This window comes from Callospermophilus lateralis, chromosome 15 (genome assembly GCF_048772815.1).
Source record: "Callospermophilus lateralis isolate mCalLat2 chromosome 15, mCalLat2.hap1, whole genome shotgun sequence".
Taxonomy (NCBI): Eukaryota; Metazoa; Chordata; class Mammalia; order Rodentia; family Sciuridae; genus Callospermophilus; species Callospermophilus lateralis.
In genome coordinates, this window is record NC_135319.1 from 83,023,817 (window position 1) to 83,040,187 (window position 16,371).

The window sequence follows — 16,371 nt, forward strand, 5'->3', positions numbered from 1 at the left end:
CAGAGGTCGCCTGCACGTGCACACGTGTGTGCACACTTAATCTTCAGATCTCACGTGGGCCCTTTCTGAGTGTGAATAAAGGAGAGGTAAAGAAAACTGCCACCTGACGGCAACTCTGTGCCTTGGTTAACCGGGCGACATGCCTTTGAGAAAAGTCCAAGCCTGTTCTTCCTCCTTGGCTTTTCAGACGGTGTATTTTGGTGGGGTTTAGATGGCACCTTAGCTTGCCCTCTGATTTCATTCATTCAGCAGTTCTGAATGTCACTTGGGGTTCCAGGGCTGGGGTTGTGGGAGTGGTGAGCAGGCAGACCTGTGCTCAGGGGGACCATCTGATGGAGAAAGCAGCTTGGAACAGGCCACCTTGCCAGCAGGTGTGCTGACCCAGGGGCTCATGGGAGTCTGTGGGAGACAGAGAAGTGGGAGTTGGTGATAAGGGACTAAAGGTGTCAGTCCAGCCTTGGGACCTGGCCTCATCACCGGGTCCACTGTGTAATCCCAAAGCACTCCTGTCACCTCAAGAAGAAACCTGTACCTGTCAGTAGTCATCTTCCATTTTTCCCACTGCAGCCCTGGCAACCACCAGTCTGTGTTGTGCCTCTATGGATTCACTCATTCTGGACATTTCACATAAATGGAATTTTATATATTTTATATATATATAAATATATAATCTCCTTTTGTATTGGAACTGTTTCACTTAGCATGCTTCCAAGGCTCATCCATGTTGTAGCCTGTGTCAGTACCACATTCCTCTTGGTGGCCAAATAATATTCCATTGTGTGGCTATGCCAGCATTTCATCCATTGGTGCTCTTTGTTTTAAAAAAAAAAAAATTTATTTTTTAGTCGGACACAATATCATCTTTATTTTATTTATTTATTTTATGTGGTGCTGAAGACTGAACCCAGGGCCTCGCACATGCTAGGCAAGCGCTCTACTGCTGAGCCACAGCCTCAGCCCCCATTGGTGCTCTTTCATTTAAATTCCAGTTACAGCCCCCAAGGTCTCCTGGAGTTCTTTGGTGACTGTTTGAAAGTTAGTTCTGATTTCTCCAGTGGACACTTGGATCGACATTCTCCATTTGCTAGACTGGCTATATTTGACATGTTTCCAGGTGGCCTTAGGAGATGTGGAAGAAGTGATTCTGCATTGGCAAAGCAAATGTTTTCTTCCCTAGCCCCGCCCCCCCCCCCCCCCCAGGTGTGTGCACCAGCAGGGGCAGCACCGTCACACCTCAAGAGCGTGGGCCAGGTGGCCCAGCCCACTAATGGCAGGCTCCTGGTGTGGGCTGCCTCTGACTCGGGTGTCTTTCCTCACAGCTCTGGCCACTCTGAGGAGGGCTGGGGCTCAACTAGTCCAAGAGTATGTTTTTGGGATTTTTTCTTAGAGTATTGCCTTCATTTTTATTTTTCCCAGTTACTGAAGATGTCATTTATGTACAGTGACATTTGCCTTTTTAAAGCATACAGTTCTGGGCTGGGGATGTGGCTCAAGTGGTAGCGCGCTCGCCTGGCATGCATGCGGCCCGGTTCGATCCTCCGCACCACATGCAAACAAAGATGTTGTGTCCGCCAAATACTAAAAAATAAATATTAAAATTCTCTCTCTCTCTCCCTCTCTCTTTAAAAAAAAAAAAAAAGCATACAGTTCTGTGAATCTCAACCGACGTATAGTCATGTGACTGTGGCGCAGTCGGGAACTCTTTCATCCCCTCCCGCCCCCAACATGCTCATTAGACCCCTTTGTGGTTGCCTCCTGCCCTGACCCCCAGCTCCTGGCAATCACTGGTCTGTCTTCTGTCCCTCTGTTTGTCTTTACAAGAATGTCACAGAAATGGAGTCACACAGAAGGTGGACTTTGGAGTATGGTTTCTGCCTTTCAGATCTCTCCATGTTGCTAAGTGTCAGTTCCTTTTTGATTCTGAGTAGTAGTTCATTGTTTGTTTATCCTTTCCCCAGTTGAAAGGCATTTGGGTTGTTTCCAGTTTTTGGTGATAAAGAATAAAGTCACCATAAACATTCACAAACAGCTTTTCTTGTGTACACGAGTTTTTATTTGCTTGGGTAACACACCTAGGAGTGGGACGGCTGGGTCATATGGTAGGTGGATGTTTCACTTTCTAAGAAACTTCAAGCTGTTACCCAAAGAGCTGTACGATTTTGCGTGTCCACCAGTGATGGGTGAGCCTTCTCAAGGACTTTCCAGTCCTCTGAATGGAGCAGGACCCATATGTTCTTGGCTTTCCAGTTGCAAGAAAAAAACACTCTGCCTATCGCATCTGGTTTAGTTTGGGTTTCTCCAAAATGGACTCCAATGATTTGTGTGTAAGCAGTGTATTAAGGTAGGTGGGGGTCCCAGGAAATTCCAGCAAGAGAGGGAAGTGACAGGAAAAGGAAGGATACCAGTAAAGGTGGTGCCACCAACAAACTCACCATTTTGGTAACTGGCGCTCTAGCCCCCTGGGAACTGAGGAACAATGTACAGTACACTTCCAAGTCCTCTCCCAACCAAGGGGCCAGGGACTTGGGTTTCTGTAAACAACCCCATCAACCATCTGCCGTGGGCTCTGGTTGATTTCCCTGGCACTCCCAGCCTGCCCCGTGGGCAGGGAGACCTGGCTTTGGCAGTAGACTTCCAGGTGACAAGCGTTGGGAAATCTGGCCCAGGTGAGGCAGAGGAGAGCCCTCTCAGATCCCGGACAGTTCTGCTCTCCTCCAACATGACCCTGTCCACCTGTGGCTTCTTTCTCTGCCTCATAATTTCTGCTTATGTGTGTCTCCTCTTTACGGTCCCACTCCCAGCTGACTGCAGAGTTCCCCAAGAGGGAAGTCAGGGGGTGAGTCAGTCACTGCTTTTCTATTGAACAGAGTCCTCAGGCCATCTGCAGCCACCCTGGCCATCTGGCAGCTGCCTTGGGTCAGGTGGCCTGCCTTGGGCCACCATCTCTGACTGGGGAGGTGGGTCAGAGAGCTGAGAGCAGCTCTGTCCACTAGAACTTCCTGCTCTGATGGAATGTTCTACTTCTGCACTGGTTGTTAGGGTAGCTGCTGAGTTCTTGGAGTGTGGCTAGTGCTAGCAAGGAATTGAAGCTGTAATTTAGTTTCATTTTGATGAACTATGATTTAAATTCGTATGAGGCTAGTGGTTACTATAGTGGACAGCACAGTCATTGAACATGGGCCCAGGAGTGGCCTCAGTGTCTCTCTCCAGCATATAATGTGATGTAGCCCTTTCTTTAGATCAATTTTTTAAAAAAGCCAACTAATAGCTGATTCTGAGTCTTTGTGATTCTGAATCTTTGAAATTTTTCTTTTTATCATCTGCTTAAAACTTAGAAATGTCGTCAGTGTGGGCAACTTCAGTTAAAACTGACCCCATGTGCGCCTGCTGCCAGCTGTGTGCGTGTGAGTTATCACTTTCCCTGCACACGTTGCTTGGCGGCTGACCGGGCCCACCTGAAAGCAGGGCTGAAGTTATCTCTTGGAGTTTGGAAACACCCTGGTGTCCCTGATGGCCGCCTACACTGGTCTCTCAGGTCAGAGCCAAGTTAGGTTCTGTTCAGCCCGAAGGATTTATGCCAGTGTCTTCAACTTTCATTTGACTATGGCTTTGTTTTGGCTTCAGGAAATGATCAAGAGACACCTGGTGAAAATTATTTTGGAGTCATTGTAATGGGATGGGGCTTTGAGGAGCACTGGACAGGGAGTCATCTCTTGGCATCTGCCAGAATCCCTACTGTTCCGTAGGCCCATCAACTTGGGAAACAAGGTTAAGTGATGCTTCTACTTTTCTACTGTAAATGTCTAATTAAGTCTCTCTTCAGTCATGTTATTAGCTTTTCCTTTCTTTGGTTCTTTTTCTCTTATCTTCCAAGTATTGAAACCGCGTGGGCTCATTACTGTGGGTCTTTCCTTGTCCTTAAAGAGGCTGTGAGAGAGAGCCCAGATGGCAGGCGGGAGGCAAGTTGGAGAGACCTCACAGCAGGCCCCACCAGGTTCTGTATTTGTTACCCAAACCGTCTCTGTGCCTTCCACCTATTCCCCATGGGCATTTGCAACTTGTTTCTCTTGTCATTTTGCAGCCTGATTCTTCCAAAGTTCTGCAAATGACTGTGATTAAGTGACAGAAGGCCAACTCCAACTGGTTTATGTAAACAAACCAACAACTCCACGGAGCCCACTGGCTCATGGGTCTGAGAGGTTTGGTCCTGGATGGGGCTCAAGTGATGTCATCTGGTGTTTGTCTCTCTTTGTTTCCTGCCTCCCTCTCTGCAAAGCTCCTTGCTCTGCTTCTGAGTGTTGGCCTCTTTCTCTTTTGCCCCTGCTCACCCTTTTCCCCATCACAGGAGACATGGCTAGTCTTGGACTTGCAGCCTTCAGAACCGTCAGCAGTAACTTCCTGTGGTTTAATTTCCCCGTCTGTGGTACTTGTTACAGCAGCACTAGTGACTGATGCAGCTGGGTTCTCAACCTTCCCCAGAGTGCCCAGGTCCTGCTGTGTTAGAAGCAAGGAATGCCTCCTCTAGGAGGCATGTACATATTTCCAGGCATTCTGGAACACGCCTTGCAGATCCTAATCTAGAGCACCAGGTTCTGCTCCATGAGTTGAGCTGCATTGATTCCTTCTCTAGGCCCAGTAAAGAGTGTCTCTGAGGGTCCCCAGCACTGAGCTGAGGCAGAGGATGTCCCTAGCTTCTTCCGGGAAGTCGAGGTGAGGTGGTTGTGCCCAATGTCCAGGGAGGTTTACTGGGGGATGCTGCAGGCCGGCACAGTCTTTTTTCTTAACCTACTGTTAGAAACAATGCTGGTTGTGTTTTTACCAAGGAGAGCCCTTCCCAAATGCGCAGCCCCGCCCTCTAATAAGCTTTTCCTTCCCTTTCATAACTTTTATGTTTTTAAGGGTTAGTAAGTTTAGTAAAGCCAGAGGGAGCGCAATATCTAGCCCTTGCAGCTGGGGCAGGAAGCAGGGAAGGTTGACTCTACATGGAGCCAAAGAAGCCTTCACGACTCGCTTTGCCCCTCTGGTGGAGAGGCAAGGAGAGGGCTTTTTTTGGCACTGGGGATTGAACCCAGGGGCACTTTACCACTGAGCCACACCCCCAGCCCCTTTTATTTATTATTTTGAGACAGGGTCTCACTGAGTTGCTTAGGGCCTTGCCGAGTTGCAGTCCTTCTGTGAGTCACTGGATTACAGGAGTGTGCCCCGTCCCCAGCCCCAGGGGACCCTTCTTACCACTTTTCCACTAGGTGTGGATTTGGCCTTTTGGGGTGAGTGGGGACGTGTCTAGTTATCTATAATTGGTGCAGGTGCTCTCTTCTATCAGCTTTCGTTGTGGGTGCTGGGGCCATGCGTGCTGAGTCAGCAGGACATTGGGCCCCTGGCTCTTTGCCATGGCCAGGGAAGGGATTGCATGCTGAGTTGGGCAGCCCTCCCCACAGGTAACAAAGGGCTGGACTAAGGGAGTGGGGACGGTGACAGGGAAAGACAAAAAGCACAGGTCCAGTCTTGGTTCCAAAGCAAGGAGGTTCAGTCGCTGCTTGTGGACCTGAGTTCTCCATGGAATAGATCAGATACCCTCTCACAGTATGGGAGCTGTGGAGAAACGGTGGTCCCCCACCTGGCCTCCACGCAGTGGTATTTGGGATAGTGGAGACTGACTGCTGTCCTCCGTAATGTCCTGCCCAGCTCAGTGGAAATTCAAGGTGCTGCCTCACAGGAAACAGGTCTCCTGGGGGAGCTGAAGCCGATCAAATTCTGCCGTCATGTGGGAGAAGAGTTGGGTGCCCTCTCCGTGCTGATCCCCAGTGAGCATCCTCCTCTGTGGGACCTGCTGTGGTTTGGGGCCTGTGGGTATGTCCCTAGGGATCAAAGAAGAACAGAGACAACTGGCACCAACTCTGTCCTGGGCATTGGTCCGCCCAGACCCTAGATGGGCTGCTAAGTGGAGAAATTCCTTTTCTTGTTGTTTCTCTCTCACCTGCTTCTGAGGCAGCAGATGAGAAGATTGAAGAACTGATGAAGTCAACTTTGGAACAAACTTTGTGTTAAATTGAATATACCATAATTTGATTATTTAAAAATAAAACCCATGTTTTTCTGGTTTTGGGATACACAGTTTTTCTCTTCGAGGTGAACTGATTTAGCCTCTGGGCAGTTTCTGGTGCCGAGGCCGAGGATGGCCATGTTGACATCAGTCTCCCCCTTTGCCACCTTCACTGCACGAGGCGGGGTGTGAGTTGGTGGAGGGAAGGCTGGACTGCCTGGTTGGAATCCTGGCTCCTCTGGTGGACATCAGTCGGGATGGGATCTCAGCAGTTTATCTAATTTCTCTGAGCCTCTGTGTTTTGTCTATAAAATAGAGATAATGGTAGGGTTGTTGAGATTTAAATCATGAACATGTGGCTGGTAATAAGTGCTAAGGAGCATTGTTGTAATAGTAGTTGTCAGAGGTAGTCATCAACATCATCGTCTTGTCATCTCAGGACACTAAGGAGGGGCATAATCTCTAGTCCCTATGAAGGCCATTCTGTCCCTGTCCCCAGGCTTAGGCCTGAAGGGGGGATTCATCCACCAGCATCACTCTGGGGTGATTTGGGAGTGGATAACATAGGGGCTACCCGCCTCCACTCCCCCTGGGCTTTGAGGCCGCCCTCTCAAGTGGACAGTATCCTCAGGGTAGAACTGGGGGTCTTGGCCAGTGGCTGACTGTAACTCTCCTACCTCACTCCAGACTCTCCCGGGCAACTTTGTTTGTTCTCTAATTGAAACATAGAAACAACTCGCATCATTTCTAAACAAAGAGGGAATTTTCCCAGGAAGTTTGGTGACCTGGTGTGTTCTCTCTGCCTGTTGAAGCATTTGGCTTAGTCTCCCACGGTCAGAGTGACTTGCTGCCAGAACAATGGACAGTAGTCATGACCACTTCCCACCAGGAGGAAGAATGGGCACAGGTGGGTGTCCGGAAGGGATTTCATGAGCACATCCCGTAGCCCCTTAAAAGGTGCCTGAGGATTCCTGCAGTACCTGTGTTGGGCCCAGTAATGAGGAGCAGGCAGGGCTGCGGTTCTGGAGGCTTCCTCCCCCGGGCAGGCCTTGTTCAGGGGCATTTCACGCCTCATTCTGGAGGGGCAGCAGAACTGACTGCGATTCCGCTCTCACGCCTCCTCATTGGAACATCAGCCCCAGGCCCGGGATGTGGACGTTGGAGGGGCCTTGCCCGCCCTGCCCCTGCTTGCTCTGCCAGCTGCGTCGGCGCCAACCTGCTCTGTTTTGTTTGCTCCCTTTGGTCTCCTTTGAGTCCCTTGAATGTGCCTGGAACTCCCTGCTCCTCTCCGGTGTCCTCCACCCATCTGATTCCTCATTGACCTTCAGAGGTTGGCACACATGTGACCTTCTCAGGCCTTCTTGTGCCGCCTGTGTAGCTTGGCCCCTTTGCAGACCACTCCCAGCCCAGTTGTTCCTCCTCACAGCCCCGCTCCTTTCTTCCTTTCCTCCCTAGTATGCTGTGAAGTACTGGTGTACCTTCGTGTTGTTTGCCTGCCCTGCTGGGTGTGGCCACACCTGCTGGGTGCGGCCCCATCTGTGCCACCCACAGCCTTCTTTGCTGAGGACCCTCAAAGCTGGGTGAATGCAAAAATTAGTCGGGGGGCAGTCTCTAGGGAGATTTTCAGCAGTTTCTTGGAAGGGGTTGAGAGGTAAGTGTGGCTTTTGTAGGTAAAATGATAGGCATTTTCCCTGCGGCAGCTCAAACTACATAGTGCGTGGCACTGTAAATCAAAGAGGGAAAAAACACTTAAGAAAGTTCTGGAAATTGCATCTGTCTTTGAGTGAATTGGTATGCTGGGCCTCTGGAGGAACACAATGTGGAATTTGAACTCTACCCTACCTCAGAGAGAAGGCTGAGTGATAGGGTGCAAGGCATTCAAATGTCAGGAGTGTTATTATTAGTCGTAATCTTATCTTTCTTAATAATAATAACAGGACCCGCCTAGAAGTTACTGAATAGCAGACAGGCACTTCCGTAAGCCACACTGTCAGATAGCACAGAGGACCTGGGGAGGCGGCGGGCAAGGGACGGGGTGTTTGCAGGAAACCCCGCCCTGCTTACTGTGTAGCCACATCCTCCAACCGAAAAGGGCGTTGGTCATTCAGAGATGCCCTGGACGACCGTGCCCCCTTGGACACTTGCATGGCCTCTTTGGAGGCGCTTTCATCCCCTCCAGCTGCCAACACAATAGGTCTGCAGGTTTGAGACTCCAAGGCAATTTCGCTCTGCAGAGTTCTCTGCGGTCTTTCCCCTTCTATTGTCTGCTGCCCAGAGACTGGCTCAAACAATGTGTTTCCTACCGATTTTGTTTGCCTTCATTGGCTTCTTTGTTTTGCTCTGGTAAACAGACCTTAGCATATACAGATCTGTATACTTGACAAAGAGAAATCCGGAGCCCTGGACGGAGAGACTGCACTGAGTCACCAGCTCCTTGAACTTGAAGACCTTGGACGGTCCAGAGCTTGTAAATGACTCATGCCGTCAGAGCTGGGCCTGTGTGGAGGCTTCCTTGCCAGCTGTGGAGATGGAGGGGGTGATGTGCCTCTGACTGGTGGAGAGAAGCAGATGTTCGAGTGCTAGATTATGACGAGGTGCAGCAGGTGGGCTCTGGGCTCGGCTACCTTTTGTAGCTGTTGCCCACTTATGATGTCAATCCCCTCCTCTGTCAAAACAGAACCAACCTTGTAGGTTGTGGGTGGCTAAGGGAGTTGTTACTTGGAAATCATTGGGCACAGAGCCTGCTCTTGTCACTTGCCTGTTGGTCCCTGTTTTGTGGACTCTCCACAGTCTCTGGTCCTGCTGGGAAGGGTTTTCCTACAGAGTCACTTGGCCTGGATTGGAGTTTGGGTATCTGTCCTTGAAGCTGGATGCAGTCTTTCTGGTTGTAGCAGGTTCTGTCCATTCATCAAATGATTATGAGTGCTGGGTGCAGTAGTGCCCGCCTGTAATCTCAGCAATTGGGAGGCCGAGGCAGGAAGATTGCAAGTTCAAGACCAGCCTCAGCAATTCAGTAAGACCCTGAGGATGAGGTGCTCAGTACCCACACTGCAAAAAAAAAAAAAAAAAAAAAAAAAAGATTCAGAATGTTCTTAACTTCTGCTTCATAGAGGACCTATTCCCAGCTTGGGTGCCTGCCCACCCGCCGCCTGCCATGGCGTCTCAGCTCCGGCTCCGTTCTGCGCTGGCCTTGGTCACAGGTGCGGGTAGTGGCATCGGCCGGGCGGTTAGTGCACGCCTAGCCAGAGAGGGGGCTACCGTAGCCACCTGCGACATGGACGGGACAGCAGCACAGGAGACGGTGCGGCTGCTATACCGGTCTAGGAGTGAGGAAGGGGTGCCGGGCGGGAACCACGCTGCCTTCCAGGCTGATGTGTCTGAGGCCAGGGCCACCAGGCGCCTGCTGGAAAAAGTGCAGGCCAGCTTTTCTCGCCCGCCATCTGTCGTTGTGTCTTGTGCGGGCATCACTCGGGATGAGTTTCTGCTCCACATGTCTGAGGATGACTGGGACCAAGTCATAGACGTCAATCTCAAGGGCATCTTCCTAGTAACTCAGGCTGCAGCTCAAGCCATGGTGTCCAGTGGTTGTCACGGCTCCATTATCAATATCAGTAGCATCATTGGAAAGGTGGGGAACATCGGGCCGATAAACTATGCTGCATCCAAGGCTGGAGTGCTTGGGCTCACCCAGACTGCAGCCCGCGAGCTTGGACGACATGGGATCCGCTGTAACTCTGTCCTCCCAGGGTTCATTGCAAAACCCATGACAGAGAAAATGCCCCAGAAAGTGAAGGATAAGGTGAACGGAGTGATCCCAATGGGACACTGGGGGAACCCTGAGGATGTGGCAGATGTGGTTGCATTCTTGGCATCTGAAGACAGTGGACACATCACAGGGGCCTCAGTGGAAGTCACTGGAGGTCTTTTCATGTAACTGCCTCAAGGACCCTGGACTCTTCTCACTCCCCCACCACTCTGCTGGGTCTCCTGCTGATGAGGACTCAAAGTTCCCAGGCTACAAAAGGGGTGGCAGTGTATGGCCCAGGAATGCTGACTATGGGAGGCAGGGGTGCTTGTGACCCTAATAAATTCCAAATCCTCTTCCCTGCCAAGAAAAAAAAAAAAAATAGAGAACCTATTCCAGCTGAACAGGATGTAGCCAAGGGCGTCAGTGGCAAATGGGACAGACCTAGGTTTGCACCTTGGTACCTGCCCCTCCTGGCTGCATGAGCTTGGATGGGCTGCTGAGAGCATTTCTCAGTGTGAAACAGTGCATGATGTCCCTCCTTACAGGGTGGCTGTGAGCTTCAATGGCACAGGTGTTTGTGAAGTGCTCACAGGAAGGGGTGTTGCCCGGCCCTCTAGGGGGATGTCAGGGCAGGTCAGAGGAGATGATTACAGTCTTTCACTTCCCCTCGCCTAACCCCATCTGATATTCAGGATGTATATGTCATTTGCGGTCCCTGGAGACCCAGGGAGGCAGGGCCCTCCAGGAGGGGGCTGAGCTGGCCGAAGAGCACGATTCCTGTCATGTGAGAGCATCATGCAGAAGCTGGGTAGCCCCTTGGCAGGGACTCAGCATCCCTTCTGATGGCTTTTAAAGCCTCTCCCAGCTTGCAAAGATTCTTCTACAGAACCAAAGAGAACACCACCCCCTTTGATGCCATGTACATATCCTACACCCCCGAATGTGAGCAAAGCTAGACAGGGAGTGGCTTTTCCCTTGAGAGGCCCCAGGGGAGAGGAGATTCCCCAGGTTGGAGTAGACAGAATGTGGCTTTCCCGAGGGGACTTGGCTCGTCTAAGAGCACCGGAGGCGATTTGAACTGTGTCCGCTGGCACCTGTTCTGAGGCTGGTCATTTTGGGGCCTGTGGTTGACACTGGTGGCATAAAGGGGTTTTAAAAATGGCTCCCTTCCATATGGAGCTCCCTCATGGGACCTGCCTGGGTCAGCAGGTTATGCATAACAGAGGTGAGGACTGGAGAGCATGCAGACTCCATGTGACCTTCTAAAAAGGATTTTAAGTAAATCCATCTGTGATCACTCTGTGTGTGATGGACATTTGGGGCAGGGTGCCAGCCTCAGGCTTCCTCAAGCCTCCCTGGGGGCCAGACATTGGCACCCTCAGGCCTCAGGGGATGGGACTTATTTCCCCACACTTTGCCACCTACTCTTCAGCCCTGCTTTGGGGATTCCTTGGATGGTTGGAAAGTGGCTGAATCGTATATCTAGGGACTTTAATGGTGTCATCCCCATTTTTTGTTGAGGTTTTCAGGCCGCTTCCCTTCTTTTTCCTCAGCTAGCTAGATCTGGGTTTGTGAGTGAACGAACCCCGAGGCTTTTGGTTTGAAGCAAAAGCTTGATGAGCCATTGGCAACTAATTGGAGACTGGTTCCAAGCCAGCCATGCCACCAAGGATGGGGATCTGGGCACCGGCCAACACCCGGATTATGACACTGACCTGCCAGATGACACGGAAGGCCACTGTCTCCCCTGTGGCACCGAAACACAAACTGCACTCATCTCTGAGATGTCTGACCCTGACAATCTGAAAACTCTGTGCGCGGTGCTCAGGGGGGCTGCGCGTGGACGTGGAAGGGAAAGCATCCTGGGCGGCGCTGCGCCGAGGGGGACCCAGGTGTTTGCTTCCCCCTGGCTTCTGTAGGCCACTTACCCGGGCTTCCTTCAGCGGAGATCAGCCCATTAATTCTGCCTGTCACCTGGCATTGTAAAGGTGTCTGGGGTGTCAGAAACATGGAGACTCATCTTTGTGAGGCTGAAGCTTGGCCTTTGTCTCGTTTGGTGCCACTGTCAAGGCTCCTGAGACTCAGGCTGGGTGTGTCCCCCCACAGCCAAGGCGAGGGGTACATGTTTACCTATTGAGGAAGTCAGCTGGGGCTTCTCTGTCCCTTTCGCTGATGGGTCCTCGGGGTAGACTCTGAGGCTCAGTCTGCAGCCTGAATACTGTCAGCCCCCGAGGGTTCCAGCCTCTGTTGGCTCTCAGGGATGGCCCACAGCAAATCTCCTGGTCTCTGTTGGCTCTCAGGGGTGGCCCACAGCAAATCTCCTGGTCTCTGTTGGCTCTCAGGGGTGGCCCACAGCAAATCTCCTGGTCTCTACCGGAAGTTGCTGGGGAAAAGCAAAGATCCTTTGGTTTAAAATTTCTTAGAGCTATATTGCAAAATAGTTAAGGACCTAGGATTTGAATTCTGGTTTGGCCACATGCTTGCTTCCAAAAGTTCTTGGTTGGGGCTGGGGATGTGGCTCAAGCCGTAGCGCACTCGCCTGGCATGCGTGTGGCCCGGGTTCAATCCTCAGCACCACATACAAACAACGATGTTATGTCCACCAAAAACTGAAAAATAAATATTAAAATTCTCTCTCTCCTCTCTCTCTCTCTTAAAAAAGTCCTTTGTTTCCTCATCTGTACAATGGGCTAATTATGGTCCCTACCTCCCTGGATTAGGGGAAGGAAATGAGGGAATGTGTATCCGGGAGCAAAGTTCCTGTCACACTGGCCTGTCTGGCTCAGTCGGTGGCACTTCTTCCCACTGTTCTGAGTGAGACTGTCTTAGAAAGCTAGGTAGCTGACTGTGGCTGAGGTTATAACCAGGACAAGCACCCAGAGCAAAATGACAAGGGGACACCATTGGTTGGCATCCTTGGTTTGTCTTCTCCATGCCACGGAGCAGCTGTGACCTGCACCTGAGCAGGAACTGTTTCTTCATCTTGGGGCAGACTCTGAGCCGAGTGGCCTGGTATTTCCACTCCTGAAATGACTCTTCTTTCATGTCCATGTTCTCTGCATTTGAACTTCACCGTGGGGGAGACTTGGTACAGGGAAGAATTCATGAGGTGAGCCCTTCATTCCTATATAGATGATGGCCTTTGGATCTGGGGTCCAGTCTGAAATCTCCAAGGCAGTTTTTTCCCTGCAGTGGTTTTTAAGTCACACCATGCCAGGCTCTTGGCTGCTGCTGTTTCTGGCTGGTGACCTCAATGAGATGCCAGGAAATTAGGTGGGTGCCTTGGAAGGCTTTCAAAATTGACATGGGACGGGGAGAGCTGAGCCCAAACTCTGGTGAGCACAGCACTTAGCTTTTGGAATTCAGTCAGGAAGGACAGGGGGGCCTTGGCAGTCTGGGGACTGGCTTCTGGGTGACACTTAAAGAATCAACTGGGGTTGAGTGTCCATCCACAGCTGCCTAATTCTGCAATAAGTTTTGAGAATGCCCCTGTTTGGGGTTTGAAGGTATTCTCTGTGACCTCTCACCTTCATTTGCCAGATTAGAGTTTCATACCCCAGAGATGGGACATGCTGGGCTTCTATAAAGGATGCTTTTGTTTTGTACCAGGGATTGAACCCAGGGGAACTTAACCACTGAGCCATATCCCCAGCCCATATAAAATGTTTTATCTAGAGACAGGATTTCGCTGAGTTGCTCAGTGCTTTGCTGAGTTACTGAGGCTGGCTTTGAACTTGTGATCCTCCTGCCTCAGCCTCCTGAGCTGCAGGGATTACAGGTGTGCACCACTGTGCCCAGCTATCAAGGATGCATTTTTAGAAGTAAAATCATGAAATGTTTTTGGTTTTCTTGAAGCCACTCTGCATCAGCAACAGTTAGCAGGGGTGGGTAGAAGCCTCTGGTAGGATGGAGATGAGCTCTGGCCTGTCAGTTGAATGAGGTCTCAGGAGGTGGTCTGAGCACCTCCCTTTCTCCCTCTCCTCAGTCCTCCATCCTTTACCCATTCATCCCCTTCCTTGGGTGCTGTGTTCATTTGCTAGTGAGGATATAACAAAGTGCCACAGACTGGGCAGCATGACTAGCAGAACTTTATTTTTCCCACAGTCCAAGGTCAAGGTCCCAGCAGGGTTGGGCTGCTCAGAGTCTCTCTCTCTCTCTGTTGGTTGCACATGTCCTCCTCTTGCCGTGTCCTTACTTTGTCCCTCCTCTGTGCATTCATTCATGTTGTCATGTGTGTCCTTATCCCCTCTTCTTATAAAGATCCCGGTCATGTTGGAATTAGGCTAATGACCTCAACTTGGCATGGCTCCTCTTTAAAGATCCTGTCTCAAAATAACAGTCACATTCCAAGGCCCTGGGAGTTAGGACTTCAGCATATGATTTGGGGGACGCAGTTTAGTCCATAACAGGTGCCAAGCTGAGCTACAGGCTCATGACAGAGCAGTGAACTGGGTATCTCCGTTCCTGGTGGAGCCCAGCATCCTGGAGGAGAGGGGGCGGGAGGAAACAATCTTCTGGTGAAAGAAGACCCAGGAGGGGGCGGGCTCTGGGATACCAGAGTGGAAGGGTGATTCTGATGAATTTGTGATAAAAGCAAGGACTTTCCATCCCCATCCATGATGCACCCTTCCAGACTTGCATGGTCCTTGAGGAGTGAGCAGTGGTAGCCTGCAGCCCTGGCTCTCTGTGGCTAAGGCCAGCTCCAGCCCTGCAGGGAGAGATGGAGGGCCGGGTGCTGGTGCTGACGTACATGCCAATGACTGCCTGGTATTTTGGCCAGTGCCCTCGATGGAGGAATCTGCTCCACTTTTTGAGGGCAATGAAGCAGCAGGGAAGTGTGTAAAAAATAGAGCATCCATGGGAAGGTGTGAAGTCCTTGTTCTGTGGCTGAAGTTGTGACCTTGTGGTGGTGGTGAAGGGGGCTTGCAGCCCTCGTGTTTAGATATATATATGTATATATTTTTATTATTGCATTATGATGATACATAAAAGTGGAATTTATTACTTTATTCATATATGAATGTAGCAAACTTGGTTGATTTTTATACTCCAATTCTTCCCCTTTCCCTCTCCTTCCCTTCCTCTTGATCCACTACCTGTCCTCTACTGATTCCCCTTTTATTTCATGACCCCCTCCCCCTTTTTGTGATGCTGCAGATTGAACCCAGGGCCTTGTGCATGCTAGGCAAGCACTCTACCACCAAACCACACCCCTCCCCCATTATTTTTAAGTCTCCCCCCCTCCCTCTGTAGCTTCTGTATATGAAGGAAATCATTTGACCCTTGACTTTCTGAATCTGGCTTATTTAACTTGCCATGATGTTCTCTAGGACATCCAGTTTACCCACAAATGACATAATTTTATTCTTCTTTATGATTGTGTAGAACTCCATTGAGTATCTAGATCACATTTTCTTTACTCGTTCATCAGTTGATGGACACCTAGGCTGGTTCTGTAAATTGGCTCTTATGAATTCTGCTACTGTAAACATTGGAATGTTTGTGTCACAGTAGTCTGCTGATTCAGTTCTTTTGGATGAATAGCAACAGCAAAGTAGCAGAATATATGAACAACATGCCCAAATCAATAGCTTCACAATAAGGAACCCCATGAAAAAGAAATCAGGAAAACAACTACATTTTAATAGCCTCAAAAAACAAAAGAAATACCTGGAAATAAATCTAACCAAGGAGGTGAAAGACCTGAGGATGAAAATTATAGAACACTGAAGAAGTTGAAGAAGACATTAGAAGATGGAAATGCCTCCATGTTCATAAATAGGCAGACTCAGGTGATTTAAAGATTCAATGCAATCCCCATCAAAATTCCAATAACATTCTTCATAGAACTAGAAAAATAGTCCTAAAATTCATATGGAAGAATAAAAGACCCAGAATAGCCAAAGCAATCCTGAGCAATAGGAACAAGGGTGGAGGGGTTGGGGATGTAGCTCAGTGATACAGTGATTACCCACCTAGTATGTGTGAGGCCCTCACTTCAGTCCTCACTGCTGCGGGGAAAAGGTTGGGGTTCAGGGGTACTGGAGGTCTCATAATCCTCAACCTCAAATTACAGTAACAGAAACAGCCTGGTACTGGCATATAAACAGACATGAAGTCAAATGGAATAGAATGGAAGGCACAGAGACAAACCCACATGGGTACAGTCATCTTATCTTTGACAAAGGAACCAGAAAACAAAGATGAGTCATCTCATTTTTGACAACAGTGGAGAAAAGACAGCCTTTTAAAAATAAATGGTGCTGGGAAAACTGGATACCCATTTGTTGAAGAATAAGTGAAATGAGACCCCTGTCTATCACCCTGCATAAAAGTCAACTCAAAGGGAATGAAAGACCTAGGAATTAGACTAGACACTGTACCACTGATAGAAGAATATGTAGGGGCAACACGCCAACATATAGGTGCAGGAACTGACTTCTTTAATAAGACCTCTAAAATGCAAGAAATAGAACCGAGAATCAGCGAGTAGGGTGGCATCAAATTAAAAAACTTCCGTACAGCAAAGGAAGCAGGAGCATGAAGAAAGAACCTACAGAATGGCAGGAAATCTTTGCCA

At 49.8% G+C, this 16,371-nt stretch overlaps 2 protein-coding genes across 2 annotated transcripts in view; both read left to right on the forward strand.

Annotated features, from left to right (window-relative positions):
• Grk5 (G protein-coupled receptor kinase 5) overlaps positions 1 to 16,371 on the forward strand; it is a 195,845-nt gene that overhangs the window by 35,511 nt on the left and 143,963 nt on the right. The gene's annotated exons all lie outside the window — the stretch shown is intronic.
• LOC143381254 ((3R)-3-hydroxyacyl-CoA dehydrogenase) lies at positions 9,198 to 10,156 on the forward strand. Its single transcript, XM_076834670.2, has one exon. It carries the CDS (start codon positions 9,198 to 9,200, stop codon positions 9,975 to 9,977), a length of 780 nt encoding a protein of 259 aa, XP_076690785.1. The 3' UTR covers positions 9,978 to 10,156.